We start from the raw sequence: 22,014 nt of genomic DNA on the forward strand, positions 1-22,014 counted from the left end.
CCAGTCTGTACCAGGACGGTTCAGGCCGGCAGTGCTTGTTGATAGAGAGGGTGATGAAGTCCGACGCTGGCTGGTACACTCTCTCCGCCATCAACGAAGCTGGCATGTCCACATGCAACGCCAGGCTGGATATCGGCAGTAAGTCCACAGTCTGTTCATCTGTCTATGCAAATGAGCTCTAAAAGCCCGTCTCAGCTATCTCGCTCATGAGTTGAGCCTGATAGTTACCATAGCAGCGCCAGGCTGTAAACTCAAACAGCAGACGGTGCGCGCTGCTCACTCATCGTCACGCCGAATCCAGCTCGGAACACGTCAAACAAATGCTTGCGTGCGGTGCTCAAAGCGGAATCGATCTGTTCAGCTTACCTAGAGAATACTGCGTAATCACCAGGTCAGAGCCATCAGTATGGAGGCCATATGAGGGAGCGCTGGCCGGAGGAAAATACAACACAGCTATCAGGTTTCTGCTCGATCACATAACACCATCTGCTGTGTGGAGCGGCCGCTGACTGAGAGGAGCGACCCTCCGACCGTTACACATGAGACGGAGCGCTCAGCTGATACTGTAGCACACCTGTGAAAGTGAGTTTAGACGGCGTCATGTGAACCAGGACCCAGACACAATACAATACTATGGTTGAACAGGTCCCCACAAGGAAGAGGGTCAAGTCTTCATTTATTTAGCTCACAAGTAAAAGTAGCGAACCTCCTCCGAGCATCAGTGGAGACTGAAACCAGCTCATTCAAAATAGATGAACAAAGTAAAGTTTCATTATTGTGTGTGTAGTCAGAAATACAAGCTAACGCAAACAGGGTCAATGAGTTATTCTGGCTGGTACAAGGCCATATGTGTGTATTTTTTTGTAATGCAACTGGGGAATTTTCTAATAGTACTAAAACACTCAGCTTATATGATATACAATTTTAAATATCTGTCATTGGATTTGGTTAATTTCCCAGTAACTTCTTAACCCAAACCTAGCTCCATATTATGTAGTCTGGGGCTGTTTAGTGGCTGTTAAATAGTTATATCTTCCGACAGCAATCACTTACATAGAGTGTTTGGTCTGAATCACGGGTCTGTCAGTCCCTCTGCTCTGCTCTGAGCCGAGGAGAAAACATTTATCGTATCCTACAGTTTTTATCCAATGAGGAGAGAGAACGGCATGCAGGGCTGTGTGTGCAGCCAAGGGACGCCGTGAATGTGGTGACGTAGGGACGAGGACTGTTATGGTGCGTTCAAGGAAACTCGTTTTTTTCCGACCTGTGAAGTCGTACCAGTTCGATCTGGTACATAGACTGTACAAAAAGACGTACTGGTACGATTTCACGGGTCGGAAGTTACGAGTGGCCGTTATAGTGACTTTCACCGGTAAAACTGGTCGGAAAAACACGAGTGGGTTGCCTGGAACGCTACAAAGTCGTAAGTTGTGACTTGAAGCTGTAATTTATGATTTCAAAAGCCTGCATGGAACGCAGCATTAGCGAAAACGACCGGATTACTCACTTCTGCTTTAACTGTAAATTGTCTATTTTATACGTTTTATTTTGGTGAACACTTTTACTTTGGTGAATTTGGTGAATTCCGGATCCGCTCTCTAGACCGGAACCAGAATCCAGACAAAATTCAGAGTTAACGGATACCAGGCTACCATAATATTATATAATAATATTATTAGGGCTGACCTCCAAAAGTCGACTATTCGACGATTCGATTCGGAGGGGTCTGATTCGACTATGAACCTCGTAGTCGAATCTAACTAAGACCCTACCATTCTGACTATATGGGGGTGCCCACGGCTGCTGAGCATAAATTGTTACATAGAATGTCTTTTTTCGTTATAAAAAGCCTATTTTGATACAAAATCTGCCTACTTTCTGTTAATAAAGAGTTCAAAATGATGTGTGCATTTAAACGGTAGTCTTAGCTTCTTACTACGTATTAATAAATCACCCACTGCAGTTGCACAATCAAATGAGCTGAGGTTTTTTTTTTTTTTCAAATGAGTGGAGGTGAGCAGTAGGACCGTCAAAGTCACGGTACTCAGAAGTCACTGCAGAACACTCACGGAGTGGCAAAAAGACGAGAGGCAGAGCCGCCAAAGTTTAAAATCAAGGAAGTCTGACAGTCTAACTTTGTCAGCATTTATCATGCATGACCTGACAGAACAGCAAAACATTGTGAGGATACATCTGACTTTGACCGAGTTACATTCAAGAACCTGCTTTCAATCACGGAAAATAAATTAACTCCAGCGGTGATTTTTTTTCGATGGATCAGCTGTGTTTACCGTTTCAAGTGTCAATAGTTCTGATGGTTAGACAGATGAATTAGTCTCTAACACATCCTAAAGTTTGACATGTCAGAGTTTTTCAGAAGAGGAACTTGTTTTTTTTCCGACTTCCGAGTTGTAATGAACGCACCATAAGTGTCGGGAGTCACAGCTGTAATCTCCTCCCTCCGCAGCCTGTCTGTCTCTCTGCCAGTGCCGCGGTCACACTGTGTGTGTTACAGGATTGATTAACGTAATGTACGGATTGTCGAGTCCTTCTGACCTCAGTTTGTTTTGATACTACATGTTTTACCCGGTTTCTCTGTGTCCACGACCACCGCTATCCTTCATCACGTTGAGGGATGTTTGATTTGCCACTCACAGTCGGCACGGTGGCACAGTGGTTAGCACTGTTGCCTCACAGCAAGAAGGTCCTGGGTTCGAATCCCTGGCCGCCCAGGTCCTTTCTGTGTGGAGTTTGCATGTTCTCCCCGTGTCTGCGTGGGTTTCCTCCGGGTGCTCCGGTTTCCCCCACCACTAAAAACATGTCGGCTAGGTTAATCCTCCAGTCAGTGCCCCTGACCAAAGGCACTGGCTCATAATCTGGAGTTGGTCCCCGGGCGCTGCACCGTGGCTGCCCACTGCTCCTCAGGGATGGGTTAAATGCAGAGAAAGAATTTCACTGTACTAGCTGTATATGTGACCAATAAAGTACCTTTACCTTTACCTTTACCAGTCCGAGCAGGAGCGTTGTCCAGGGCAACGTGACATAAACGCATACCCTGGCTCACAATGGCTACTAAAAATCATCCAAAGTGTGGGAAATAAATAAAGGTATTTGTTTTACACCTACCATATTTTTGGGTGGTTTAGCTCTTTTGTTTGAAACGGGAAAAAGTCGCAAATTTGCTGCTATCTTAAAAAAATAATAATAATAAAAAAAAGGTTCGACGATCAGTCGACTATGGCAAAATCTGACGAATCAGATTCGACTATGAAAATCCTTAGTCGAAAACAGCCCTAAATATTATTATGTATCTAACCCACTCTGGTGTATTGTATATGTTTAGGGCAGAGGATGTTTTTAATACTCTGTGGAAATTACATGATTTGTTAAAACAAAACAAAAGAAAACAATACGATATAATAATAAGTAGTGACATTTGCACATATTGACTGTTGCTGTTTGTTAGAGCGAACCAACGGACGAGCAGACACAGATAAACACGACGCTGACGGTCACACTGCACTTAGATGAATTCTGTCACTCCTGTGATTAAAGAAAGAAGGTGAAAACATGGAGAACCGTGCAGCCTTTGTTCCTGCTATCGTGTGTTGCCTACATATCTGGCTCGGGGCCATGCTGTGCTGTCCTGAGCGCCGCAGGACAGATGAGTTATTTTCAGACACCTGGCATGAGAAGAATGTTTAGCATGAATCCAGCCACCACTAAAAATCTGTCGCTGATGGCACCATCACTTATAATATTTATATAAATAAACAAGGAATGTGCAGGTCTGCAGAAACTGGACTGAAAACCAGTTTGCCCCACCATGCTGGAAGAGATAACAAAGTGCTGCAGCGTCGGTATTAGAATGACAATTACATGTGAATGGTAGAAAATCACGTGTATGTTATATCAGAGACATTCTATATTATATATCTATAAGGAATAAGGTTATATGCTGTTGTGTTATCCTTCTTAGATTACTTACAGCCCATATTCAAAACATCAAAAGTTGTGTTTTAAATGAATAATCCCTCATCAAATGTCAGGTGAGTGGGTGTAAAACAATCATGTGTATCTTTATTAGAGTCATCCAATCCAATTAATGGTGTTTTATACACCATTAAGAGAAGCATAACACCTTGTACATTGTTGTAATGTATCAGTTAAAGCACCAGTCCAACTCACCGTGCCCCTCCTCCTGCTCCCAGCTCGCACAGCCCCGCCCCCCATGAAGACGGCGCCCCCTGGCTCCAAGACGCTGAAGCTGCTGTCGACTCTGAGCCACGTGCCCTCTCTGACCGTGGAAAGCCCCGCCCAGCACACTGCCCCGCTGTATGAGAGCGAAGAGCTGTAGAGCGCCTCGCCGCCAAAATCCTCCTTTAACCATCACCTTCAAACCACTGGGCCAGAGCCTGGATCAGCAGGAACAGCTCTTCACGCGCTCTGGTTCAGAGCATCACTCTAACACCGCAGCACATGTGTACACCTCTCAGAGTTACTACCGAGGCCCATTCAGATCAGGTTGAATACATACAGCTAAACAAGCATCAGACACTACGGTTAATGCGCGAACCAGATAAGCTTAGGCACATTTTCAAGACTTGGGCACATCTGTTAACATCTGTAACATGCTATATTTATGTATATTGCCATGCAAGCATCTCTAATAGTTTAAGTGACATTGTGATTTGGCCTTTTAAGCATTGGGTTGAACCACCCAAACCCTCAGGGACACTTGGTAGCTACTTTGAGAGAAACGTTTCTGAGGTTTAGTGGTGGCAAAGTGCCTTATGAGTTACAGTAATCTCTGCACATATTGTCCATCTGCTGCTGTTTGTTACCACGGTGCCCACCCCCCCTCTCTCTCTCTCTGTCGGTCTCTTTGTTGTTAAGGCTCATGTTTGATACATGGCTGTAAGCCCTGTCTCTGTCTCTGTCTCTTCATCTGCCTGTCCTGTCTGCTCCCAGCCAATCGCTCTAGGTCATGGATGTATTAATAGACCTGGGTGAGAAGTGGTGGAGTCACTTTAATCCCAGCGGCTAACCACAGTACTACACTGAATCTCTGTGGCCTTTAACACAGAACACACACTCAGTCAGTACTTTTTGTATTGGATTGTCATGGTGATCTAATGAGCACAGTTCATCCAATCATTGTTCATCATGTTGAAACACTGTCAAGCTTTCTTCGTGGGCTTGTTTGGAAAATAGGCAACAACCTAGATTGACTACACTACCCACAATCCAACACACAGCCAACATCTATCACTGCACTTTAATCATGGCAACTGCCCCCGTCTCATCCAGCATCCCCTCTTCTTTCCTATAGTTTGGAGTTTAAATGTACGTTTTTTATGTTTGAGCTTCAGAGTTGAAGTGTTTGTCTCTCAGTTCCAGCTGCTGCTGCCTCTGACTGAAAAGCTCCATTAACTTGAACATTTTAACTTTTAACTCTTGCCTCGTCCCTCCCGCAAAGATGTCAGTCACTGCTCAGATTCTGTGCTGTGGTTTTTAACGTTTCTAATATACAGTGTATGTGAATGAAGCTATTTATTTGAACTGAAGTTATTAGTTATCAGTGCTGGGACTTCAAGTTGCCCCTCTCTTGGCCTGCCGAAGGCCGCAGCCAGAGGTGTAAAAATATCAGCGAGTTGGACAAAAGAGCAACAGGCTGCTGTTCTGATCACCAGCCTCCACGACTGAACACAAAACCACATCTGCACTCAAATCAAAATAAGAAACGTTTACATTTTATCACAGCTGCGGTGCAGATAAGACGTTTTACCCTTAATGCAGGAGAAGTTCTAGTTTTCTCTTCTTCAATGCAAGTTTGTATCAGTAATGTTCAGTTGAAATGTGTCAGTATGTCAGCCTGTGTCCACATTTGCCAAACTCTCTATTTCTGACCAGAGCCTTGTGTTAAAAAAAAAAAAAAAGTCTTTCAAAAAGTGGCTTGATTTGCCTGCTTACCTTGGAGCTGCTCGCTTTTATTACCAGCCAGGAAGTAATTACACAAAAACCTTGTATTTTGTCTGGATCTGCATAAAAACTGAAAATCTGGTATTTAACCCTGTGTAGCCACAACTCAGTGTCAGTGAGTTTGTATGATGAAGATGGGCATCAAAACCTGCCGTCCAGGGCACAGGAGGTGACCACTGCTTTTTCTGGTTGGCATGCAGCCCCCCGTTACATCACGTGTTCACCGTCAGGCTGCATCCATACACCAACAACAAACCATCTTTTACTCAGGTTTAATGCTCTTAGGTACAGTGTTCCTGCAGTTTGTCACGCCGTTTGGCTCAAACAGGGTTAAACATTGGATTTGCTTGAAGCACCAGGATAGTTTTGGGAAGTTAGGCCCTTTCTGTTGAGAGTTGAAACTGCAGGTAGTTGTGTGTATTCTCCTCAAGTACTGTTTGTTGTGTAAGAAGTTCTGGATATCACTGGATGAATGAGGAATAAAGTCTTTGTGACCTTGGTTTTGCCTCCTGTTGTGCGTTTTCTCTTTATGGATTAGTGGATGTCGCCCTCTGGTGGCTGTGTTCAGCTGATGGTGGCTGTGTTCATGCTGATGAAAATATGATGATAAATAAACAAGAATAGTTCAAATTGTTCTTTTTTTTTTTTATTAAAAACGAAGTTGCTGACAACAATATCAAAAAATCACATAAAACCTGTTTTTGGCTAAAAGAGGACCACAGGTGGTAGATGGTACAAAATGTTTCTACTGTGGCTTCGAATGGATCTATTGCCTCTAATGTTCATCTGGAACGAAGCTGCACAGTGAAGGACCTGCACTCGGGACAGAATGGACAACCTGCCGCCGTACGAAAAGTTTCACCTCTCAACCAACGAACGGCCTTGTCTCCGGTCGTCTTCGTCATGAACACAATCACAGTTCATACATTTATACGCATGTACAGTAATAAGAGAAAAGGAATGAAAAGACAGAGTAGTTTCTGTTTGGATCAGATCCAGGTCTGCGCCCCTTCCGTTACAGATGTACGCTTGTTGAGGTCCAAATGTGAGTCAAACGAAGATGAGATCTACATGAAAGTGTCCCACTCTTACAACAGTGTCAGACGTGTCAGAGCTGTAAGGCACATGGACAACGCTGCTGGGGGAAAAAACACTGCGGTGTTCTGTCGGATTCACAACGGTAAAATAAGCGTGGAAGTGAAATGACAACATTTGTACGTCTAAAACTGACAAAAAATAACTCTGAATCATCTGTGTTGACTCATGTATCCACACACACACACACACACTTGGACATCTTCTCACTTCAGCCTGTGTTTCGCAAGATGGAATAAATCAGGAACTCCTCACGACTGTTGTTCCACTGCTCTTAAATCCAAGGTGAGTGTATACAGCGTATCATTTGGGATACTCACAGCTTTTCCCTTGGGACGGGGGAGACTTTAAATTCAGTTAACTGAACACTTTCCGTATGATGCAATAGACGTTTTCTTCTTTCAAAAGCTAAATACAGTTTGCTGCTATGACAACAGGGACAAGATTACAGGCAGGAAAGAAACATTTAAAAAAAAATCTCTTATCAAAATTTCCATATTTGACTTCATACAAGACAAAGAAAGTTAAACTTGAGAACAGTATCTGATCCTGTAATATCTGATATACTGCTGGTTCAGTATCCAGAAATATGAAAATACATGAAATCTGACTCAGGAGCCGACATCACATCCGCACTGCCGAGGTTTTGGTAGAGGAGCAGCCATGATGTCTGTGTGAAGAGGCGGGTTAACAAAAAAAAAAGCGTAGAGAGTAAACGGAGAGCTTGCAGGTCTTTTCTGTCCTTCCTGAAAGTGTTTTCTTGTGATCTTCAGTGTTGATGTGATGTCAGGAGACGGCTGCTGATGCAAACAGAAGGCTGCGAGGAAAAAGCTCCATTTCCCTCGTTCCCGTAGGTCAAATCTCCACATCGCTCTCTTTGTCATTGTCGTGTTCACCGTCATAGAACTCGTTGGCTGCCTCCGGCCTGAAGAGGGGAACATTGGTAGTTACAGGAATGTGCAAGTGATTTGATGCATTTAAAGGGATACGCCAACATTTTTGTGTGTGTCGTGCCTCACTCCCGAGTCCATGACAAGCAGATAGACACCATCCTTTCGACAGTGCGTGCAGTAACAAGGGAGATACTAATTAGCTTAGATCAAACACTGGAAGTGTATTGGTAGTGTTAGCCTGCCTCCACCTAAAGTCATCAGAGAAACTCTTAAGCAACTCTAAACGGAAACCGGCGGGCCGATCTTCGTCTCAGAGCTGACAAAACTCTCCGGTAGGCATCTTGAGCGGTCAAATGCTGATAACGGGACGAGATCGGTCAAAACGGAGGGTTCAAGCAAAGACTGTTTATTTTGGTTCAAGCTAGCTACATCGAGGGTAGGTTAGCTTCCTATTTCAAAGTAAAAGCACAAATTCTATCGTCATGGTTTTCTGTATGTAAAGGGCAAAGGGGGTTTTTCAGAAATATGACCTGGTGTAAAAGTAATAAAACCACACGTAAAGGTGTATACACAAACATGTGCATAAGTGTCGTGTACACAGATATTGGTGTTTATGTATTTATTTATGTGTATATGTGCGCATGTGATAGTAAATTTATATATGTGTCTATACTGCATATAGCATGTCAACATTTAACAGAAATGTACTAAGATGATGAGTAGCTGGCTGGGCTGCAGCCGTTCAATTTATTTTATGTCACTTTTGTTGTAAACGTTGTTTGTTGATGTTTTTCTTCTTCTACTTCTTTGCTTGGATGTAGGTACTATCTAATTTGTGAATTAATTCTTTGTAACAAGGTGTAGACAATATAAGTCCGCTTCTTTCTGCCCCCTCTCATTCAAGAGTTACAGTATTGTCATTGTTTATTTTATTTTTTGTTTTTATGCTTGATAAATGAATGAAATAAATAAACTAAACTTAACTATTTTGTGAAAGTAACCGGAAATAACCGGAAGTGTGTTGGTCACAACGGCTAGCTTGGGTAGCGCTGAATTTGTCCGAACAAAATTGTAAACAGCTGGTATTTAGACAAATTAATGACACACTGTTGAGCTAAACAGCTACTTTCTCGCCTAAAAATGTTTGAAATGTTGATAAAGTGATATTTTACAGAGTTTAGAGCTAAAATGAAATCAGCTTCTGACTGCTGATTTTGGCTGGGGTAGGAAGCAGGCTAACACTACCCATACACTTCCAGCGTTTGAGCTAAGCTAATTAGCGGTGTGCCAGCTCTGCCCGTATCTCCCATGTTACTGCACGCACAGTCAAAAGGATGGTGTCTATCTGCTGGTCATGGACTCGGGAGCGAGGCAAAACACGAAAAAAAAAAAAGTTGGTGTATCCCTTTAACTCATCTTTGCCTGTTGCAGGTGAACTGACCTGGTGTAGTTTTCCTCTGCCCCCCTCTCGTCGGGGTCAGGCTCGTCGCTGCGTTCGTAGCTCAGCATGTCGGAGGGGACGTCGTGGATCTGGACGCTGGGCGCGTGGTTCAACATCTTCAAGTTCTCAAACACCGTCTGACGGATCTGTTCCAAATACTGTAACGACAGACGCACGTTCCTAAAGACTCCACAGTGGAAGATGCTGATATATAGGAGCATAATAAAGACTTACTGTGTTGTAAGACAGAATCATTCTCAGGTGTTGACAAACTATGAAAACAGTCACTTTTTATTGTGTGGCGACGTCTCACCTGTCTGGAGTTCTGGTTTTCTATCCTGGTGCTGACATCTGGATGCAGCGTGAAGTCTGGAGCAAAGTACTCAAAATACTCTGGCAGGAGCAGAAACAGGAGGAGGATAGAGAGAAACCAGGAGGGAAAACATAGTAAGATTTAGCTCATCATTCATCATTTCAAAAACTACGTCCTCAGATCTAAAGAAGCCAAATCACCACATATACACTCACACACACAACTATGTGTACATATACATAACTACCAACAGATGGAGCTAAAGTTTGAAAATGCTCAGTATGAATCTCCATCTCTAATTGTACATTACAGTTTTTCTCAATCGCTTTGGTGCTATTCTCAGATCAGAATGAAAGTTCTCATAACTATTAGTTCAACCTCCACAACATGTAGTCATTTGTCCACATCATAGTAGCAGTTTCTCCTTCCTCTGAACAAAGTGCAAATGCTTTTGGACATGTATCAGTTGCTCTCATACAATTCTCTGCTGTTTTACAACATTATCATTTGTTTATGTCATGTCAGTCAAAATGAACTATACTTTTGAACGCTGAATAGTCTTTCCCTATAAAACTAATAGTCCTTATTTCATTGCTTGAGTCATTACATACAAAATTGTTGAACTAGTTTTCAAAATCTGTCAAACACTGTGAATTCAATTATTCAAACATTTACAGTAAGGAACAACAGGTATGTATGGTATTGGACAGTAATTCAGCACTAAACAATCTGCACTGCTGTCATTGTGTCAGGCATTACTGTAAGATACAGTGGGACAAGAACTTTTTTACATTTACATTTAGACTTACAGCTTCACTAGAGAACAGATTTACTGTATTGTAATGTATTACAGCAACCACAGTAAAGATTTCCCATTTTAGCATTTTACAAGTAGGAAGCACTTTTACAGTATTGTACACTACAGTAATAATGGTTGATGCAGTACATGTACTGTACATTACTGTAATTTTACTCTGCATCACATAGGATTACAAGACAACCTCACAGAGGTGGAAGAGACTGAGCCCTTTTTACTCTGCTACAAGAACAAGACATTTGTGCAATGGTGATTACAAACAATGGCATAAGGTTGAAAGAGATACAATGTAAGGATGACATTACTGTATCTTTGGGAATATTGAATCTGTTTCAATCGCTACAATTGACAGAGTGATGTAGATGAAAATGTGACTGGAACGTCTGGATGTGCAGGAATGATTTACAGTACTCTGTAGGTTCAGTTACTATATGTACTGCAACATTGTTTACGTAAAGTTGTACCCAAAGAGTGTTTCTTATGTTTGTTGTAGATTACTGTAGTGTATTTTTCCTTTGCACAATGCTGTGAACAAATCAGAATTGCAAAGAGCATATGCAGTAGAAATGTGAAACATACATATTCAGTATCTCCACTAAATACAGTAATGTGTAACTTTACTGTAGTTTTCACATGGCTGTACAAGTAGTGTATAGTGCTGTCTTGAGCATTTTCAGGTAGTATCATCACTTTTTGCATTGGAAAACACTTAGAGAATAAAGTGTCCTAATGAAAACATGACAAAGCCATTTGACTATCTTGTTCATAAACGATGGTGTCAGGACTTCTCATTTTGACGACACTGACAGTTTCATTGACATGAGTACTTGCTTTTGAGGGATGGACAATCCATTTTGAGCAAGTGACGCGCTTTTGCAGGTTATCCACTAGGTTTTGCAGTTTGCAATAATTGTTCTGAGAAATGCACTAACTGTTGTGCAAATGTTAAGAGTGATGTGAGAAAAGCACCAAAGCGATTGAGAAAAACTGTAAAACAACAGGACTAAGTTGTATTGCTGTGATCTTGTAATGTGTGTTTTTTTTTCTCTTATTAATCTTTTAATGTATTAATTTATTTGTGTAATTTATTAATTTATTTTATTTAACAGTTGTATTACATAATATTGTGGGAACATCTAACTACCGGTATGTAATATAGGCTTTATGCACAGCTCCACTACTTCCTAAACGACTTAAACAAGCTCCTTTATTTCCTGTCTTACATTATTGGACAAACTAATTAATCCAGGTGTGTCTGAGTAGTCACAATAGTCAGACACACCTGGATTAATCAGTCTGTCCAATAATGTAAGACAGGAAATAAAGGAGCTTGTTTAAGTTCAGGAAGTAGTGGAGCTGTGCATAAAGCCCATTGTGACCACCTTTAAAGACAATCCGGTCTTTTTTTTTTTTTGCTTAAAAACCAATAAAAAGAAGTTAAAAAAAACAAAAACAACAACAACAAAATATATAAACAACAGGACACTGATCTTGGAGCCAGGAGTAGGCAAACATCAACAAAGACACTGAGGTGTAGCACGGGAACTTTTTATATTTAGTTCAGTTGAGTACGACTCACCGCTGTACGGCAGCTCATCGCTGATGGATTCATCTACCAACAGAGACGTCTCAAAGGTCCTTCAACACAACGGCACAGAAATTATTTTCAGCAACAAAGTAAAGCAAAACCCACATCATGACTTGACCTTTAACGTTTCACTCTATGCGTGTGTGTGTGTGTGTGTGACGTACCAGCAGCGAGCCACGTTCCTCACTGTGTATCCTCCTCCTCCCAGGACCAACAGAGGAATCTTAAAGCTCTTTACGAACTCCACACACTCCCTGTGCAACACATTGACACGCACATGGGTTAAATGTCATTTTTACTGTTATCAGTTTGTGTTATCTGTTTATGTACTGAATAATTATCTATAGATATTTCTATCATCTGTCTATGATATGACTATCTGTCTACTATACTATATTGTATACGGTATGCATATCTCCTTTTTGTATATAGTATATGCGTATCTTTTGCACTAGTATATTTTAATTCATTCATTCATTCATTCATTCATTCATTCATTCATTCATTCATTCATTTTCTATACCGCTTATCCTGCACTACGGTCACGGGTGAGCTGGAGCCTATCTCAACTGACTTTGGGCGAGAGGCGGGTCTAGTCTATCGCAGGGCTAACATATATCAGACATGAAAACGGGTCATGGGTGAAAAAGGTGAGAACGATACGACCCCTCTAGGGGGGTATATTTCATATTTGAAAGCATCAATCTGATGCATTTTGAGAAGAAATTCAAGCAGAACTACAAGATAGTATGAGTGTATGATAAAGTATGGTCACATTATGCTATATAACGTTATTAGTGTTGTCACAATACCACAATGTCACGTTTTTTGATTCCAAATACAAAGAGAACACAAAAAATTAAAAACATTTATTTTAATAGAAAATCTTAGAACTATTATGCATCAGTAAATAATCAATCACTGCTGCTGCAGGATTAAAATTGAAATTTCCATCAATATTAATCTGAACTCTTCCTAAACATTAGTGGTCTGTTTAAAAATGAATATCAACTTGTTTTCTTTGCATTATTTGAGGTCTGAAAACACTGCATCTTTTTTTTGTGAGTTTAACCAGTTGTAATTTTTGGGAGAAATTGTTATCAGTAGTTTATAGAATGAAACACAAACGTTCATTTTACTCAAACACACACCTATAGAGATTGCCAAGACACGTGACCAACTGGGCGGCAACGTCATCAGAAACGCAAAGGATTGTGGGTATCTTTGGCCAATTTCCCCCGATCTACATAGCGCGCTAGACATGGACAATGTAAATAATAACAAAAGTACAATAAAAAACAGAATTAACTGGCACAATGCAGCGGGCAAAGGAAAACAACAAAGAACCATACCGCCTAAAACTAAATCCAGCCGCAAATAAACGATACGAGGACAAAATAAAGACAATCAAAGGGCTGGATCCCTATGAACATGGTGTGGTCCGCTGACATTAACCTGCTGCCCAACTTCCAGCACCCATATATATATAATTATATGGTACTAAATGTAACTTTTTGCCCTGTCTATCGTGCAAACGACTGTTGCAGTTCACAACACAGCAGGTTGACGGCATCTTCAAACCAGAGCAGTAGATATTTGAAACTAGCGTTCTTGCCTCCACAAATTCAAAAGGCTCGTTCGAGATGAACTGCGCCTCGCCTGGACGGTCGGCGAGAGCAGGCGGCAGCAGCAGGGGGTGGTGACAGAAAGCTGCAGTCAAGTCGGACAGTTTCCAGCCGCCGTCAATACAAACAGGAAGTCACCAAAGTATATATTTCTTATGCTGTACTGCAATTGTCCAATAAATAACCAATATATTTCCCAGGATATAAGTTTGATTCAGTGTGAATATTTTTTTAAGCAGTATAGGCCTACAACATGAAATTCATATAATCTAGCATTATACAACAACACGTAGTGTTTGCAGTCCTAACTAAGAGCCAATCAGCTCGTGATCCGGTGCGTTTCCCATCATGCCCTGAGGCTTGCAGGCGGTAGCAGTCGGTGGAGAGCAACTGCGGCGCCTGGCTCTAAAAACTGCGGCCGCCTTGATCTCGTGAGGTTATCGTTGCAGGCGCGTGCATGACGTCAGAGCAAGTCGGGATCAAGTCGGACACAAATCTAACCGGCATGCATTGTGCGCTGGTCACCGGCGATCGATTCTGCGCACGCCTGGCTCATCTCGAACGCACCTACTGTCTGGCGCGTTTGTTTGTGCCAAAGTTTCCCACAATGCTTTGCGTTCCCCGCCGGGAATACGTCATGATGACGACACGCTGGCAATCTCTATTGTTTCCCATACATAGACCAATGTGTGCAACGCCACAGAATCAAGACCAAGCCACAAATTTACTCTGCTTTTTTTTTTTTTTTCATCAACGCACTATCGTCCCGTTAATTCATCTCCGCATAGCGCTCTTTCTCTGTTCACTCACTCACACAGAGAGACAGAGAGAGAGAGAAGCGCACATGCATGTTAGTGGTGGTAAAAACCAAACTTATCAACCAGCAGTGTTTGCATTAATTAACGTGTCTGTGGCGGCCGTCTCTCTAGCACGCTGGTGCACACACACAAACGCAGGCACATGGACAGGTCGCGTTGTAACGGCTCAAATTATAAAGCGGCGGCATCACCGCTGCCGCCGCTCTGGACTGCACAATTCACAACCCAATCAGGTGCTCTCGCGCTTGTGGGTGTTTTCATCTTCTTCAACCATTCACACTCTCATTCACACCTATGGGCAATTTAGAGTCACCAATTAACCTAACCTGCATGTCTTTGGACTGTGGGAGGAAGCCTGAGTACCCGGAGAGAACCCACGCATGCACGGGGAGAACATGCAAACTCCACACAGAAGGGCCCCTGCCGGCCGGCGGGTTCGAACCCAGAACCCTCTTGCTGTGAGGCGACAGTGCTAACCACTGCACCACCGTGCCGCCAGGAAGAAAATTCTATTTTATTTTATTTTCTTATTCTATTCTAGGTACTTTTATGTTTGCACCTGACACCAAGACAAGTTCCTCGTGCTGTAAACTGACCTTTACTGCTCTTGGCAATAAAACAGTTCTGATTCTGATTCTATGCAGGATGCTTTAACTATGCTATATTTTTTCCTTAATTAAACAGCTTTGCAGTCTCTGCAGCACCGTGACACAAACTCTCCCCGTAACCTGTAATCTCTTGTTTATGACAGATAACACTACACAAACATACACATCGTAACATTGTTTATGATATGTACTGCTCTATTGATTGTTTTCTCGCCGTCTTCGTTGCACATGGCCAGAAGGAGGGTTAGCAATAGCATAACAGAGGAAAAGCGACCGGAATGGAATAAATTTAGAATAGTTCCTCTTTAATAATAGTAATTATTTGATCATGTTCTAACTAGGGTTGTTCGGTATACCGGTACTAGAGTGGTACCGGGGTACTGACGCATTTAAAACGGTACCATACTGCGCTTAGATGGGACCGGTACTTTCATTTTGCGCCGCCGGCAGCGGTGACGTCGCCGCGTGAGGTCGCCGCATTGTAATTTGAGCCGAGGCGAGTGAGAGAGCGAGTCACAGGGTCACAAATGAAGCAAGGTGCTTTTTTTTAAATTACCGTTACAGCGCCACCTGTCCATGTGCCTGTGTTTATGTGTGTGTCTGTGTGTGTGTGTGCGCGCGCACTGCGCGCGCGAGAGACGGCCGCCACAGACTCGTTAATTAATGCAAACACTGCTGGATGATAAGTTACGTTTTTACCGCGGATCACCACTGGCTGCATGCATGCTCTCTCTCTCTCTCTCCCTCTCTCTCTCTCTATGTCTCTCTGTGTGTGAGTGAACACAGCGAAGGAGCGCGACGGGAGATGAATTAACGGAACGACATTGCGTTGATGGGGGGGGGGGGGGCAGAATCAATTTGGTCTACGTATGGGAAACAATAGGTGTGTGTTTGAGTAAAATGAACGTTTGTGTTTCATTCTATAAACTACTGATAACAATTTCTCCCAAAAATTACAACTGGTCAAAATAACCATGACCTCAAATAATGCAAAGAAAACAAGTTGATATTCATTTTTAAACAGACCACTAATGTTTTAATTTAGGAAGAGTTCAGATTAATATAGATGGACATTTAATCCTGCAGCAGCAGTAACTGTTTACTGATTTACTGATGCATATGTTAGAGTTCTATGTTCTATTAAAATATTAATAGTATTCTCTTTTTATTTGGAAAAGTACCGAAAAGTATCGGAAAGTATCGAAAAACATTTTGGTACCGATACCGGTACCAAAATGTTGGTATCGTGACAACACTAGTTCTAACTAATCAAAACTGAGAGTAAGTTCAAAATGTTTATAGAGAACAATGAGTTGAAGTAACATGTCCTCACCCATGTCCTCGTATACTGAGGTTGAAGCAGCCCAGTCTGTCGCAGCCCAGAGAATCAGCTCCACACTGTAGGGACAACAGAAATGGGTTTGATGCTCTCTTACAATCTGACAGCAGCTTTACTTTACGAATGACTGCATCTGAACCTGAAGAGTGTGTCATGTTCTCTCACACACAGGCTGAATGATCCATCAGCTGAAGTGACAAATGTAAAATCAAACAGATCAAGAGTGAGTCTGATTCAGAGCCACAGACTGACCTGTAGAACGATGCAGGTGGGCTGGTAGAAATCCACCACCTGTTTGATAACCGGCTGGAAGAGCTGCCTGTAGCCTGAAACACACACACACACACACACACACACACACACAGCAATGTTGCTCATAAGTTCATACTCTGACCAGCTGACAGTCAGTCAACATAATAACAGAGGTCTATCAGTTGTATTATTACATTTCACTAATCTAATTTTTGCAGGAAGTGAACTCACTCTGGTCGTCTATGCCATCTCTGAGGGGGACGTTGAGGCAGTAGTACCGGCCGCTCTCTGCTCCCACCTCATACATGTCACCTACAGAAAACACAACCTCTGTTAACACACACATTAAACAGACAACCACGACTCCCCAATGTCCATGACTACCTGAAGACATCACTGTTTTTTTTCTGTCTTTTTTTCCCCCCGGTGGGGACATTTTTTTTCTTTCTCATAATTTTTAACTTTCTTTTTTTTCGCTTTTTAAGGAAATTAAAATACAAATAATCAGGTGACAGCAACATACAAACAATCAACATCACAAAAGAGGACAGAAACAAAACAAAAAAACAAGACAGCATAACCGACCGAAAAGTATCCAAACGTAACTATGGCTGCAACTAACAATTATCGATTTATCTGTCAATTATTTAAACGTTTAATCGATTAGTTGTTGGTCAATAAAATGTTAAAAAATGTTGAAAAATGTTGATTAATTGATTAATTGTTGCAGCTCTAAATGGAACGACACCAAAAAACTAACAAATACAGACCCCTACAAACATCTATACTCATGCCGTTAGACACTGCACTGCCTCAGAGTGGATGGTTTTAATGTCTTCGTTTTTCTCACCACCCCTCAGCTTCAATAAACGTTTTGCATCTTGTGTGATTCTGGTCATCCGGAATGAAATCTTCTACAACAAATTGATGCTTAAGGAAACCTTTAAATCTATGGACATTTAAGAACTCAATATTGGATGCTTTATGAATCAACCTTTTTCCCCAGTAAGATTATTAATTAAGTTAATAATATAATTCTTTTTCTCCATGACATCCTCCAGCATTATGGAAAGAGAATCCAGCTCAAGGTGCAGACCAGTAGCAGAACACATCTCCTGAACTTGAAGACAACGCTGTTAAATGTTTGTACCTGTTCCTGGAAAAAAGTAGTTCCCATATTTGTGGAAGGACACGGTCATGACGCGGTCCGTCAGGTAAAAGGCCTCCTGGACGCCGTCACCGTGGTGAATGTCAATGTCAATGTACAGGACCCTGGGGTGGTATCTGGAGCACAGACACAACAACACAAAGAAGTTAACAGGTTGAAGAGAAAACAGAGGCAGAGGAGCCATGACTGCAGAGCGCCGTGTTCTTACTTGAGCAGCTCCAGTATACTGATGACGATGTCGTTGACGTAGCAAAACCCGGACGCCTGTGAACACCACAAACTCATCTTTCACCAAGCAAAGACAAACTCGCAGCAAAACAGAAGGAGATGGTAAAGATGTGACGACTGACACTAATTGACAAGACTTTGTTCTGACCTCAAATTTTTTGGCATGATGCAAACCTCCGGCCCAGTTGATAGCAATGTCGCAGATCTGGGAAAAACAAAACAGAATTATCATCATCAATTAAAAGGTTACAACATCCTTTAGTATGACTCTACTGCTGAGCAGGCCGACTGCAGCCAAGTTGCTGCTGTACCAGTGTAACAAAGAAGTGTTCACAATGTCTGGGGATGAAGTGACCAGTGATTTATTGTATCATCTGCTCAACAGATGTTGACCTTTAACCACCAGCTGCACTGCAGTGCATTCACTAAAGGAAGTGGAGATGACTGCAACTGAGATAACAAAACTCCACTAAATAAGCACCTGCAGTGCTTAAACCAGTTTAAAGGGACATTGTGTAAGAATTACTCCCATCTAGTTGCGGTTGTATATCGCAAGCAACTCAATCATATTTTTCATGCTGCATTCACGTGAAATTGGGCAGACGGCAGACGGACCACAGCCACTGGTAACAGCATAAACAAGCCTCTATGTAAACAAGTGGTCCATCAGCACGAGGCAAAACAATACACGTGACAATATGTTGTCATGGCGATGTCGTATTGTTTACCTGACCCACGTTTTACCGGCTTTCTCTCGACTTCTGTGACTAAAATGACATCTGGTTTGTTACCGACAGCCGTCTGCCCGACTGCACCTGAATGCAGCATCAGTGTAACGCTCCATTCCTCCTCACTGCGTTACCGCGGTGACTTTTCACAGACGCCACCTCGACCTGAGTTGACAGCTCCGGTGTCACCGCTGAGTTTCCGTGGTTTCCTACCGTCACGCTGCCACTGAACGTAAAAACATGGCGACACGACAGGGCAGCCAGCACCGAGCTTACCCGCTCCATGTAGATATGAATGATATGAACGGCAAATTCAGAGCTTACCGGAACACTTCAGTTAGTTGATGGGGATGATTACTGATTAATGAAAAACATACTTTTGAACGAAATAATCGATTTCCGTGAATAGATAACAGGAGAAGTTACACAATGTCCCTTTAATGGCACAGAATGATCCTTATTTTTTACCTTGTGGTTGAGCTGTGTGGCTCCCTGTAAAGAGGCTCCTGTGTATCTTGAGCAGAACTCAAACAGACCTGGGAACACAGGACTGAAACAAGGAGAGAACTAATTTTGTTTGGTTGGTGGTGATGGTTTAGTCAGTTGTGTGTGACAGGAAACTAGCATTGTAAAAGTCTGTCTACAACACAAAATCTAAATACCCTAAGCTGGATGACTATGTAGGGCTGACTGATTGATTGTTGTTTCATCATTATCGCAATATGAACATAATTGATAAACACATCACAAAAGGTTGCCTGAAATGCGATAGGTGAGGAGGCATGAGAGGGTTAAATTAACATTGTGTTTAATTGATTGATTATTCATGTGCAATTTGTTCCATAAAAGTATGCTCAAAATATGTATTTCTATTATTATGTTCAGTGTTTCAGGGTACCTATTTAGAAAGACTCAGGAACTGTATGGTTAATATGCACACAGAATTAGCTTATTTATATTGTCATATTGAACAGTGTCATGGCACATTTTGCTCATATCATGCAGGCATATAGGCATACTATGTCAAAATTTTAGCCAAACACAACAAACACTCACCAGTCATCTCCCACATTAAATGTGTTGAGGCTCTTTGTGAAGCCCTGCATGTTGTTGGGGCTGACCTTCTGCAGGAAGTCTATGTAATCTTCCGAGTGGAAACGACACATGTCATGCTGAGATGCCTTGTATGGCTTGAATACCTGATGAGAAAAAAAAAGTGCAAAAAAGGTGTTGATCAAATTCATTTTTAATCATAAGACTATCAACTGGAGTTCAAAAGCATCAGCAGGGTTTGAATCTGTCACACGCCCTCTCTGAGCCACTCACCATCATTTTCTTGTAGAGTCCATAATGCAGCACCAGACTGTGTGTCAGAGACAAACGGTGAGGCTTCATGGGGTGACCAGCACCTGCCAGAGACAGTTTCCACATTAGTGCACAGTTATTCCACTGGTGCATTTATAATATATTTATACATTATGAATGCACCAGTGTTCACAAAGATGTGTTGGGGACTTCAGCTCGAGGCAACACTGTGCAAGTCCCATCAGTTTCATAACCACAATGAAAGAACATGTTATTTATAGTGGTTTGGTGACTGGCAAGATGATGTGATTGCATGATTGACACACTTACACACAAAATATCAGTCACTCGGTAACTAATATAATTAGTGCAGTTTTACTAATGAAGCGTCTTCTTCTGTTGAAGTAAAGCTGCAAGCGTTGTGATTACAGCATCCTCCTCTGATGCTTTCCGGCATCCAACGTTAACGTTAACCGTACTGAAATCCGCGCATAATCAATAACATGCTGTCCTCAGTCCAAACAGGCAGACAACAAACACAGTTGAGTTCACACATCGTAATAAACGTCAGACACCCCGGCCGGGTAAACTGACGTTAGCTAGCCAAGCGAAGAAAGTACTTTATAATTTGCTTAAAAATGAAGCTATGAATATAAAACTGCGCTACGTTGAAAATCAGCGCAACGAGTGTATTTATACATCCGCGAGTGCATGAACTGCTAAAAGAAAACAAGTTAAAAAAAACAAAACACAGTCATGGGGATGTTAGCATGTAGCCAGCTAAACATTAGCACTACTCCCATTGTAAGTTAGGCCTGTTCACTGCGGCGACCAAACTCACCGTAATGAAAATTTCCCACGTCTGGGTCATAGAAATAAGATGTTCTGTTGGTCATTGTGTTGCAAATATCCTCTAGCTTTTCCCAAGTAAAACTGTGACTGTTGTGCAGCTAAATAACCCGCATTTTGCTTTCAATTAGCAGGTAGCCGCCATGGTAAACACCAAGCCGACAACGTCATCAGGCCTCGACAGCACTGACAGAGAGGGGAGGAGGAGGGGAAAAAGAGAGAAGGGGGGAGGAGGAGGAGCAACCTGGATCTATGCCATTGCCAGACAGTTATAAAAAGGCTCGGAATGCAAAATCATGCAAGAATCATGGGTGCAGAAAAACATTAATTGTCCCCCTCAATAAAAAATACCCTAAATTATTCAAAATTTAACAAATGTATTTCACATTCTTCACGTTTTAAATTCACACATAAAAAAATCACCCTTGTGGTTTTTGGTCATTTTCTGCTAAACCACTGGCCCAATTTCAACCAAACCTTCTGCGTTGGACTCCCCTCATAGTAGAGGAACTAAGGCCCCTAAAAGCTGACATACCCCTACCCGAGGTAGAACAAAACTCAACCATGTTTTTTCATATCTTTAATATGTCTAGTTTATGAAATGGATGGTTGTATAAAAATATTTTACTGCAAAATTATTTTTTTGGGTTGCCAAAACCGAAAATAGTGAAAATTTAGGCTCCTCGAAAAGGGGCAGTTTTTGCCTTATCACATGTATCTCTGGAAATAATGATCAGAATGTCACCAAATTTGGAATGGATGTTCACAGACAGTTATTGAATGCAGTAAAGCAAAGATTTGATCAATACCTTTGCCCATCTTTGAGATTTATACACTTAAACACACATGAATTATAGGCGAAAATTTAATCGGAAATTAAAAATCCAGAAGGTATGTATATATTTGTCTGTCATTATTAAAGTCAGAATACCAATCATCAAAAAATGTAATTTATATGTACCAAA

The 22,014-nt window shown here is 41.8% G+C and overlaps 2 protein-coding genes across 2 annotated transcripts in view; one reads left to right on the plus strand and one right to left on the minus strand.

Moving 5' to 3' along the window:
• The window catches only part of LOC146980275 (myotilin-like), a 30,514-nt gene extending 24,033 nt beyond the window's left edge, over nucleotides 1-6,481 (plus strand). Inside the window, exons 9-10 of the mRNA XM_085788563.1 lie at nucleotides 5-138; nucleotides 4,212-6,481. Of these exons, the coding sequence (XP_085644689.1) occupies nucleotides 5-138; nucleotides 4,212-4,357 (280 nt within the window). The 3' untranslated portion in view covers nucleotides 4,358-6,481. The remainder of the gene's footprint in view (nucleotides 1-4; nucleotides 139-4,211) is intronic.
• Nucleotides 6,482-6,600: 119 nt separating this feature from the next.
• hdac3 (histone deacetylase 3) lies at nucleotides 6,601-21,209 on the minus strand. The gene is made up of 15 exons (XM_085788564.1): nucleotides 21,042-21,209; nucleotides 20,222-20,304; nucleotides 19,952-20,094; nucleotides 19,364-19,445; nucleotides 18,316-18,372; nucleotides 18,148-18,203; nucleotides 17,922-18,055; nucleotides 17,003-17,083; nucleotides 16,772-16,845; nucleotides 16,514-16,578; nucleotides 12,294-12,383; nucleotides 12,121-12,179; nucleotides 9,725-9,804; nucleotides 9,412-9,569; nucleotides 6,601-8,002 (listed from the first exon to the last, which is right to left on the minus strand). The coding sequence occupies exons 1-15, from the start codon at nucleotides 21,094-21,096 to the stop codon at nucleotides 7,933-7,935; spliced, it is 1,287 nt and encodes a 428-aa protein (XP_085644690.1). The 5' UTR covers nucleotides 21,097-21,209; the 3' UTR covers nucleotides 6,601-7,932.
• Between the last annotated feature and the right edge of the window lie 805 nt (nucleotides 21,210-22,014).

The sequence above is a fragment of the Trachurus japonicus genome, chromosome 10 (assembly GCF_045865225.1).
Source record: "Trachurus japonicus isolate A0001 chromosome 10, Traja_1.0".
NCBI lineage: Eukaryota > Metazoa > Chordata > Actinopteri > Carangiformes > Carangidae > Trachurus > Trachurus japonicus.

What these genes read in the sequence shown, in the direction of transcription:
- hdac3 (XM_085788564.1), bottom strand. Translation starts at nt 21,096, where the DNA reads ATGACCAACAGAACATCTTATTTCTATGACCCAGACGTGGGAAATTTT. An exon ending in AGATGGCATAGACGACCAGA is followed by an intron (nt 16,846 to 17,002) that starts GTGAGTTCACTT and finishes TGTGTGTTTCAG; the next exon opens with GCTACAGGCAGCTCTTCCAG. An exon ending in GCAGAGGAAAACTACACCAG is followed by an intron (nt 8,003 to 9,411) that starts GTCAGTTCACCT and finishes TCCCCTCTTCAG; the next exon opens with GCCGGAGGCAGCCAACGAGT.